The sequence below is a fragment of the Drosophila tropicalis genome, unplaced genomic scaffold, assembly GCF_018151085.1.
Source record: "Drosophila tropicalis isolate 14030-0801.00 unplaced genomic scaffold, ASM1815108v1 contig_158, whole genome shotgun sequence".
NCBI classification, from domain to species: domain Eukaryota; kingdom Metazoa; phylum Arthropoda; class Insecta; order Diptera; family Drosophilidae; genus Drosophila; species Drosophila tropicalis.
In genome coordinates, this window is record NW_027172602.1 from 245,557 (window position 1) to 256,980 (window position 11,424).

Below are 11,424 nucleotides of genomic sequence, written 5' to 3' on the forward strand. Positions count from 1 at the left end.
AATGAGCAAAGCTTGGATTGGAAAACGATTTAGTTGTTCTTCCTCTCTCTCTCTTGATTTTTTTTGGTGTTTGGTGTTACGGCTTTCTCGGGGATTTCTGGGCAAAATGATATGCTAATCCTGGCCAAAAAGGATTTACATACTTTCGCAGTACTGAGAGCTGTGTGGAAGAGCTAAGATCGACACTGACCTGAAGGGTGCAATTTATGTCCAACTGAGCAGATTAAACTATGATCTCTTGGTGGTCTCGGATTAAACCGCACCTCGAAACCCGAATATGGTCCCTGCCCGGGTTAACAGAGTGTGTGTTGGCCAAGATGGGCCAAACTGTGTGGGGGCCATAAATGCATAATCCAAATTTTATGATCGCTTAGCAAGAAAAGTCAAAGGATCGTCTGCGGTAATCCGCAAGCAAAGACCAAGTTGTGCATCAATCTAGGATATCAGGTAGTAAATTTCAATTAAAGTTCCTGCTGACTCTCTCTCTCTCTTTCTGGGCTAATCCGCAACCCGTTCGCCTCGGTCATCCTTTAACCCTTAACCTGGTAACCGTTATGCAGCTTTATTTTAATTGGATTTATGGGGATTTTCGCATCTAAATCCTTTCACTGTCTGCAAATATTTTGCCCGCTCTTCTAGTGGCTTTCCAAGATTACCCCTTCTAATCTGTGGGTTTTTTTCGCCAATTGACTTTCGTCTCATCTCTCTCTCTCGGAGAGAAGTCAATACGGATTTGTTTCCGACTTTTGCCGACTGACTTTTCCCCTCGCCTTTTCATGCAAATCCCAAATGAAAGCAAAGTCAAAAATTACCAAATATGTTGTTAAATTTCTCAACCCCAAAGGGGTAACTACAGTTAATCCCCTTAGCTTTGATTGGTATCAACATTCAAAGAGATTTCAATTCATAATCTGAATAACTTTACTTTGTATGAATGACTTCTGCGAAATTGTATCTTTCAAATTCAAAAATCTATTTCAAAATCATTCAGAAGACTTACAATTCTGAACTGAACTGAAACTTAGGATTAGCAGCAAGTTGTTCCTCGTTGTTTACTCAGTTCATGTCCTTTCCCATGCCATGCAGAATGTGGAGCTAGTTGGTTGGGAATTGGTTTCCCTACCCTGACATGAGTTTATCAACTCGCGACAGAAATATAAAAAAAGAGTTTTTCGAATCCAATTTTTGGTTAGATTTCGACATATCCTTTCCAAAAGCTCAATTCTTGAATTTTGATAGATGAATTTCTTTCTTTTCTTTCAATTTTTGTAGTTTCAAAATGTCAAAAAGGGTTTTAAGAATCTTGACTTTTCTATAGGACTTTAATCCTGCAGAGCAATACAGCAAAGAAACAAGGATAATGAGAAATGTTTGACAATGAATAAATGTATATCCAGTTTAACTGAACAACTAAAAGGGATCTTCATTAGAGAAAGGGAGAGAGAGAGAGAGAGAGAGAGAGCAAAATGAATGAATTGAATGTCTTATAAAAACCACTTCAAGTAAATGAGTGTCAAGCGAATCGAATGAGCTACTATGATTCGAATGCATTCGAATCCCAATTCTGATTTTAGTATTAATTACCTGATTGAATTACTCTGATCTTAATAAATAATGCTCTTAACGGTTTCAACTACATAGTTAAGTTATGTTGAATGGTTGGTCCTTCGAGGGGTATATGAGATGGATATATAGCAATTAGGATTCAATTTTCAACCCGTTTAATTTCAATTTTCAACCTTTTTTCACAATTTTCCTTACATTTTTGATCAAATTGTTGTCCTAATCAAAATGAAACAAACTCATGAACAACAGATGAACAAATGAAACAACAAATGATTCAAGTGCCTCCATTCGATTCATTAAACAGAGTACACACATTCATTACATTGTGTATTCATTCATTCACATATATTCATTATATTGTGTATTCATTTGTCATGCATTTGAACCCAATTCGAATGGATATCTATGAATAAAAGTGCAATGAGAGTAGAATTCAATTGGTTAAGCTTTAAGCAGCTTAGCTTTACTTTGATCTTTCAAGATTTCCTAATGATAATGCGCAAATTTCTAGACAAGATTTGAGAAAATTTATTCCATTTATTTATAATTTATTATCACTCGAAATCATTGAATATATTCGTAAATATGTATGGCTAAATGAATGAATCTCAATCAATTAGGTTTAAGAACAAGATGGTTAAATTTTCATGGACTTTAATGATCGGGATAAATGCTCAAAAAGTGGGGCCAGAGAGAAAGAGAGAAAGAGAGAGAGAGAGAGAAGAGAAACAAAATGCAATCACTTGGCCTATCTGTTGGCTTACACTTTTGATTTTATTACTTTGGCCCAAGAAGTGTTTGACCTAGTCAGTTGTAAAAGTGGGCGTATTTTGCTGCCAAATGGGCGTAGGGAGGAGCACTTGGCTTGTTGCTGGGTGGTTGGCCCTTCTTAATGTTCTTGCTGTTGTTGTTGTCGTTGTTGTTGCTAATTGATTTGGCCAAGGACAATGCAAACAGACAGGGATAAGGATAACTCACATGCTGCAGGGGCAGGGGGACAATCCAACAGTCAGACAACAGTCTCAAGTCAAGTCATAAATCAAGAAATATGTCTATAATCTATATATCTACTTGGATTTTTGGATCCTTAGGGTCTTGGATATGTCTCAAGTATAATTATATCTTCCATTTCATTCCATCTCACTCATGTCTGTCAGTCTGTCTTTCCGTCTCGCTCAGTCACATTAGTCATAAAAAAAATGTCAGTTTCACATTGCGTATGCGTAATACAAGCAAAAAAAAAAAAAAAAAAATTTGGAACTCAAACTTTGCTCAGCTCTTTTGTTCTTTGTCTCTCTCTTTTACATCTTGCTTCTTGCTTTTTGTCGTTGTCGTTGCTGTTGTTGTTGTTGTTGCTGCTGATTTGTGGTGGTGTTTGGTTGACGCCCCTTTAAATACAGTTATTTCATTGGACCGTCACTACCAAAAAAAAAAAAAATAAATAAAAAAAAAAAAAAAAAAAAAAAATTTATTACTTATTATTTTTATTGTATTAATATTAAAATGATTTTTCATTGAAAATATTATTTAAATTAAGTGAAGAATTTAAAATACTCTTTTAAATACTAACATTGTAAATAAATAAATAAAAATATCTAAATTAATGCCAATATTTAATATTAATTTTTATTATTAATTACTCTTTCGTTTTTAATTACTTTTCCATAATATATTAGGACACAAATTTAAGAAATTAAATAAAAGAGAAAAATATAAAAATTAAGAAAAATTTGTTTATCCTATTTATGGCATATTTTGTGAGACTTGAACTTGATTTAAAGGGCCCAGCCAAAGGACCAATGCGAGCGACAGAGAAAGGGGCAACACAGCAACGAGAAAGAGAGAGAGAGAGAGAGAGGGGCAGAGTGCCAACAGAAGCAAGACAGAGAGGAAACATTAGAGTTGTGCAGCCAAAGAGAGAGAGAGAGAGAAGTAGAGAGCTATAGCAGGCCAGAAAGAGATGAACTGTGTGAGCGCCCTCAAGGCCACACACACACACACACACACACATTAAAACCACCACCAAAAGTCTCTCACTGGACCTGGCCGTTGGTTAAAAGAGTGCAACACTATAAAGCCAAATGGATCTCTGCCAACACCAAACGCCGCCGCTACCACCACCACCGCCGTCGCTGTCGTCATCGTCGTCGTCGTCGTCGTTCAGTGATTCGTTTTGTACGTTGCTAGACTCTCTCGCTGCGTTTTGGAATTCAGTCGACAACGATAATTACCGGTGGTTGTATCACATCACGCGCAGGCAGCAGCAGCAGCAACAGCAGCCATACAGTCAACAGCAACAACAACAACAACAACAACAACAACAAAAACAATAACAGCAGAAACAGCAGCAGCCTCCTCTCCTCGGCAATTTTGGTTTTTGGGACTATACGAAAATTACGTAGTTTTTTTTTTTTTTTTGCTGTTTTCTTCTTCTTCTCTGTTTTGTTGTGTTGTGTGTGTTTTTTTGGTTGTTTCGTCTTATATTTTGTTCGTTGTTTTTGCTTGGCGCTCTCTCTCTCTCGCTCTCCGGCTCTCCCTGTGTGCTTCGAAAAAGACTATAATTATAAAACTAAAGTGAAAAGCGTGCCATAATTACAAGAAGAAATATCAATAAATGCGAGCAATGTGCGAAAATTGCTAAGAAAAAAGAGAGAAGTAGGAGAATAAGACAAAGAGACGAGTTGATAACAGAGAAAACAAAACACAGAAGTGAAATTTAATCTAAAGAAGTTTTGTGTCTTGAAAAATCTGCCAAAATGATTGAATCAGCCTGCAACTATTTGAATCCATATCAGCAACAGCAATTGCAGCATCATGTACAGCAGCAACAGCATATGCAACAGCAACAGCAGCAGCAGCAGCAACATTTACAACAGCAACATGTACAACAGCAACATGCACAGCAGCAACATGCACAGCAACAACAGCAACAGCAACAACAACAACAGTCACATGTCAGTGCACATGATTTCATTAGCGACAGTTTGCTATCATCTGCCTCATCGGTATCATCAACATCATCATCATCAACAACATCCTCATCCGCCGCATCGACACCAGCAACACCCGCATCAATGAAACTGGAAATGCAATATCCGCCGCAGGCATCATCAACGGGAACAGCATCACCCAACTCCAGCATACAATCGGCCCCATCATCGGCCTCAGTGTCACCTAGCATATTCCCATCGCCAGCCCAATCATTTGCCAGCAGTCCGCCGGCAATTTCATCATCATCATTATCCACATCATCATCGACATCCACATCAACATCATCCTTGTCAGCGGCAGCCGCAGCAGCAGCAGCAGCAACAACAGCAACATCATCGGCAGCAGCAGCCGCAGCGGCAGCAGCAGCAGCCGCAGCAGCCGATTTAGGAGCCGCTGCCGTGGCAAGTGCAGCTTATGGCTGGAATACAGCAGCAGCCTATACAGGATTGCCGGCAAGGTAAGTTTCAAAAAAGTCAATGCGATTTCCTTTCCCATCAAAACTACTGGCCATAAGCAGCCTTGAGTCCTGGAGCAGAGTAAAAGTATTTGACATGAAATTAATTTGAATTCCATTTGGTTTCCTTTCGTTTCCTTTTCGATAGAACTCAATTCCCATATGCGCAATATGCCTCTGACTATTATGGAAATGCGTCGGCCGCCACCGCTTGGTTTTCACACCATCAGGCAGCGGAGCGTCTCTATCAGCCATGGTCATCGCAGAGTTATCCCAGTTTCAATTTCGATGACATTGCCTTTCAGACGCAACTGCAGCGCCGTTCGGTGCGTTGCACTTGCCCGAATTGCACCAACGAGATGAGCGGCCTGCCACCAATTGTGGGGCCCGATGAGCGCGGCAGAAAGCAACACATTTGCCATATACCCGGCTGTGAGCGTCTCTATGGCAAGGCATCGCACTTGAAGACCCATCTGCGTTGGCATACTGGGGAACGGCCCTTCTTGTGCCTGACCTGCGGCAAACGTTTCTCCCGTTCCGATGAACTGCAGCGACATGGACGTACACATACAAACTATCGGCCCTACGCCTGTCCCATTTGCTCCAAGAAATTCTCACGTAGCGATCACTTGAGTAAGCATAAGAAGACACATTTCAAGGATAAGAAAAGTAAGAAAGCCCTTGCCGCTGAGGCCAAAGAGCAACAGCAGCAGCAACAACAGCAGCAGCAACAGCAACATCAACATCAGCAACATCAAACAGGAATGACAGCATCCATAAAGCTAGAGAAGTCGGATAAAAGTAGTGTGAAGAAAACAAGTAGAATATCCGAAAGAACGCCCCTCATGGAGTTTAAACAAGAGCAATTGGATAGTAATGCTCTGGGATCAGTTGCAGTATCGCCATCATCTGCCGCAGTATTTAACTATGCTCCATATGCAAATGTGGCAACAGCAACATCCTCATCAGCAGCATCGTCGCCATCATTATCCTCATCCACAGCAGGAGTCCCACCACCGCCACCGCTATTCCAGCAGACGAATGGAAGCGGTGTTTATGAACCTTGGAATACTAATAATCGTGCCATAGAACCATCATCTACCTCAGTTACATTAACCAATAGCAATAGCAACAACAACAGCAATTCCTCTTCCTCAACATCTTCCACACCAAGACAAACGGATACATCGGTGCAACATCATTATGCCGCATTGGCAATGCAAAGTGAAACACAATTGGCTGCCGAATACGGTTTAACCATGTCCAGTTTGGCCAGTGGTGCTGCTAGCGATAGTAGCAGTAGTCCAGCTACTGCAGTAGTAGCAGCAACAGCAACCAACAACAACAACAACAACAACAACAGCAGCAATAACAACGTGATAAACTCGAGTACCGGCGGCAGCAATGGTTATACAAGTCTTATTGGTCACATGAAATCCGAATATGTTAGTTATCCAACTGAATTCCCATCATCCAGTTATGGCTATCATCCGCATCCGCATCCGCATTCGCATCATCATCACCATCATCATCCGCATCATACGCATTCGCATCCGCATCATCATCCGCATCATCATAATGCCTGGGCAGCTGCCTATCATCCGCATGCCACAGCCTAAGGATGAATTTCCCATAAAACTAAAAAAACTAAAAAAAAAACACTGTTGTTGTTGAGAAGTCGGTTGAAACCGCCATATGCATATATATATATACTAACTATATATATAAAGCCATGATTCCCTCTCCCATTTCTCTCTAATGAAAAAAAACAAAAAACCAATCCAAAATTTCCCTTAAATCCTTTCATTTTTTTTTTCTGTTGAAATTGTTGCAAAAAAAAAAAAAAATATATATATATATACTAAATAATTAACAAACAATCTATAATTAAGATACATTTATAATCCTATATATATAAGAAATCGATTTTTGTGAATTTTTTTTTTTTTTCATAGACTTAAGATTGAATGTGGTTTTTTTTTTTTTTGGCAAGTATGTACATACATATAATATAGAAATATATATATATATATATAGTAATTTGTTAATTGTCTTTAAGATAAATTATCTAAACATCCCCCCCCCCACACACACACACACACACACAAAATTCAAATAAAAAAACAAAATAATATTGAAGAAAAATTAAATTGTATTTTCATTTTCATTTCGAACTTTAATTTGGTTTTATTTTTTTTGGAATTTATTGAATATTTTTTTTCGTTTTTAATTTGAATTTAATCTTGGCAACTAAAGAGATGAAAAAAGATCAAAACTATTCTTCTTTCTTTTTCCCAAGAGTGAAATTGAAATATTTCTGAGATGAAATCCTCAAAAGGCTAAATGACTGCGAATTATAAAGAAATTTCATTACTTCTCCATCACATAACTAGACTAATTTGGACCGGATATATATGAAATTTAGCATACGGATAGATCCTGTTGGCAAGTATTAGTGTATTAATTTTGAATAGTATGCTTCTTAAAGTACGAGAGACTAAGCCTAGATACTAAAAGATACTTATATTTGGTGCTATTAACTCGAGCATGGACTTGTTCGGGTATCTGGGCCTTACTCTGGACAGGCGTTTGAATTGAAAGTTAAACTGAAGCATGATGGATAGATAGGATGCAGTGGCTCATCGGCACCAAGTCACAGCTCAGAAGACCATCTTCAAACCGGCACGACCTCAGATTCGAACGTGAACATCCTATAGCGATTCCAGAGCAATCTGCTTCGTAATATAGTTCCACAGAGACCTGAACGTTCCATCAGTAAGCAGCGAAACTAAGAGATATGGCACTCGCCCTGCTAGATAACAGCACCCAAACAAGGCGTCTCGAAAGATGTCACCACCTGGACCTACCCTTCTGGCTAGACCAGAACTGGTGTACCTACAAATGCGTGGAAGGGCCGCAAACTTTGTCTCCTATCTCTTTTCCTCCCATTGTCCTTCTAGGATAGATTGCAAGTATCTAAACTCGAGGTTGTCATTTGGAGATTGGAACGATAATTAAAGTTATCTCAAAACTTTTTCATCTTGTTTATCTATTTAATAGAAACTTCTAAAAGTAAAGAACTCAAATCGCTGAATCGTTTAGTTTCCTCTGAACAAAAGTCAAGTTTTTTTCTAATTAACCAACAATGTTGTAACGCACAGTGAATAATGATGGCGCGAAGATAGTAAATATCGATCGTAAGTTGCTGATTTTTCATACTCTATATCGATATACATGTGTGTGTAGTATGGATGTATGTGTGTCTATACCGAGAGCCAATATAAAATATTGATTTATGTTGGCTGGCATCAATCAATTTTCAAGTTGAGTGAGCGCCAAGCCTCTTACCAAAAGCCCACGCCTCCAACTAAACCGAGAACGAGACAGAGATAGAAAAGAAAAGAGACACAGAAAAAAAAGCAAAAAAAAGAGGGACAGAGAGAGAGAATTTACTGTTTTACCTATGTATGTATATATAATGCATATAGAGACAATCCAAGCATTTGAATTTTGAATCTAATCTTATTGATTATAGGGTATTTAAGGTGTCGATGTGATGCCAAGAAATGACTTGGTGTTTGGTGTTTGGTGTGATTGGGCAGCGGCCACAAAACTTCACACGCACGTTAATCATACGCCGTGTGGCCGTGTGGGTCTCTCGCTCTAAATGGCAAAACAGAAAAATCTGATTGATTTATAACTGAAGTTTGCGGTCAGTCTGGACAGCTCTGAGAGCTCTCTGGCTATATGGGCATTGGCTCTTGTTGCTATGACTCTGGCTCAGTCGGCTTAATGATGATAAATGATGATGTTATGATTTGTTAATTTTTCTTCAAGTCTTTTTCACATTTTTATTGCGTGTAACAGCAACAGAGAAAGAGAAGAAAAGAGAAGAGAAAAAAAAATAATAATAATAACAACAAACGAACTTTGAGGAGTTTACCTAACATTTTATACGTATTTTTCTTTTTTTTTTTTTTTTTGGGTTTTTTTCTTTAATGTCTTTTTTTTCGGGTTTGACCAACTAATGGCCTAACTCTTTTCTATCGATTTTACGGACATGGCGAAAGTGTAATTTTAAGTATGGGTTACAGAGCCAAAAAGACCAAGTATTGGAAATATTAATGTCTTTGTTGTTAGTGCGAATAACTAAAAGAGAAACTGAATAAATCTTTTATACATACATACATCCTCAAACTCAAGTCTCTGTCAATGTGCATTGGCTTGGACAATTGTCTCCCATCCTGAGAGTGTAAAGAATCGACACTTTGAAATATTTTTATAACATTTTTATTGGGTAAGATAAATTTATGGCCTTGTGATTTTAAGCCAAGTCCAACAAACCACTTAAAACAACAGAAGATCATCCATATTTTTAACATTTTTATCCTAATTCAAATGTTTTCAATCTCTCTCCTCTCCAAAAGCCCTCATAAATTGTCATAACTTGTTTGATTTTTCCTCCTACAAGATCCTTGCAAGGCAAAGGATTTTAATATATTGAACTTGGCATACATTTTGTCGGTTTTCAATCATCATTTGATCATATTAAATATTATTGAGAGATCATAAAATTAGTATAAACTTTTTTTTTTTGCTATTCCAAAAGATATTCGTTCAAATTTTAACAAATTTTCAAAGAAAATTTCACAAAAAATTAGTCAAATCTTTCTTATTTGCTTAGTTTAACTAAACTTCTTACAAGAGATTACGAATTAATCCCTAAAAATATTCAAATATTCTTCTTTTAATGATTGAAGGATAAAGGAGATTCACTTCAAATTCTCTTGTTTTGTCTAGTCCTATAAGAAGCAAACTAAACTAAACTTAATTTCATTTAATCCTTATCGAAAAAACCTAAGTAAAGACTTAAATTTTCTTGGCAGTTCAAAATGAATTAAAAATTCAATCTCTCTTGACCTCCTCCTTATGAGTTTATGAGTCAAACGAATCCTTCTATGCCGTGTAAAAGGATTCGCCATGAAAATGAAAACCTTTTCGTATACTTATCTTTTCTTTAACTATATCAGGATCCTTTAGTTTGCTCAAAACAAGTTTCGGTCCCAAAAAGGAACTCTATAATGTGCCATTTCTTGATCAGATATATAAAAAAATGTCTTGCTATTATAGATTTCAGGATCGACCGGATATCGGTCATTGCAGTTTGTAATCTTTGTAATCTTCTTAAATCTGCTGGTTGCTTTTTTTTGCAAATCAATCATGATACTGACTGAGATAATATATATCTGTAAATGTATAGTCTTATGCCACATGTCTTTATGACTCTTGTCCGCATCTCTTTGGGCAATCTTTAAAAACAAAAAAAAAAAAAAAACTGAGCCATATGTTGCAATAATAATTTTGTAATAAACAATCAACCGGGCGAACTAAGCGGCAAGGCAGTGGAACAACAGCCACAAAAGGATCACAAATTTATAATCACCGATGACCATGTCATACACGCCCCTCGCCCCCTACCATTGTACCCCCTACCAGAGGCAAGAGACCGCAAAAAACAAAGGGAAAACTAATAAATATTGAGTGGCAGTGGCAGGGATCAGGCGACGAAACATTAAACATTTTCTAGTTAAGTCATGTTGGACTCAACGAACACAATGATCATCTCTCGCTTCCACCCACACACTGACCTCTCTTTCTATCTCTCTCTCTCTCTCTCTCACTTACGGTCTGTGTGTGTGTGTGGTGTTTCTCTTTCTTCTACTTCTCTGGGACTGTGGCAACCTTTTTTGTTGGACACGCTTGCTTAGCACAGAGAGAGAGAGAGAGAAGAATCGCCCCTTAAGCAGCGATAATCTCAACTCAATTTGCTGTATGTGTCCTTTGTGTCCTTTTCGAAGGAGATCGCGTAACTTCAAAAAACGTAGCTAGTGTTTCCATGGAAAAAAAGTCGGCTCTGTGTAAAATGAAACATACCTAGCTGGTCACTCTCTCTCTTTCTCTGGTGAGTCAAGTGTGCAGCATTCCACATATTATTTACAACATTTGATCAAAATTAGAGCATAAATCTAAAATTAACATGACCAAAGTCTTCAGGATAGAGAGAGACAGATGGAGAGAGAGAACAATCCTTAATATGTGTGACAACACTTTTTGGTATCATTTAGCGCCAAATTCTAAGAAGTTACCATACATTTCTTTTAGCCTGTGCCTCTGTCTATCCATTTTTGATATATGTTTGTAGAGATTTGGTTTTCCTCGAGTTGGGTTTCACTTTTCCAAGTGGCCAACACTTGTCCCAAACCACTTGAGAGTTAGTAAGTACTGTAAGTAGTTGTAATCATAACTTGTTAGACTGTCACTTGGGCACGATGATGAAATTATGATGTAAAGGGCGCTCTAGTCAAAGGTTTTTTGAATATTGGTGGCAAATTTTGTCAGTGTAAGGGTTTCTA

General features: G+C 37.8%; 1 protein-coding gene across 1 annotated transcript; it reads left to right on the forward strand.

Moving 5' to 3' along the window:
- The first annotated feature begins 3,980 nt into the window (after positions 1 to 3,980).
- Positions 3,981 to 6,844, forward strand: btd (buttonhead). Its single transcript, XM_068299691.1, has 2 exons — positions 3,981 to 5,014; positions 5,160 to 6,844. The coding sequence occupies exons 1-2, from the start codon at positions 4,323 to 4,325 to the stop codon at positions 6,628 to 6,630; spliced, it is 2,163 nt and encodes a 720-aa protein (XP_068155792.1). The 5' UTR covers positions 3,981 to 4,322; the 3' UTR covers positions 6,631 to 6,844.
- Positions 6,845 to 11,424: the final 4,580 nt, after the last annotated feature.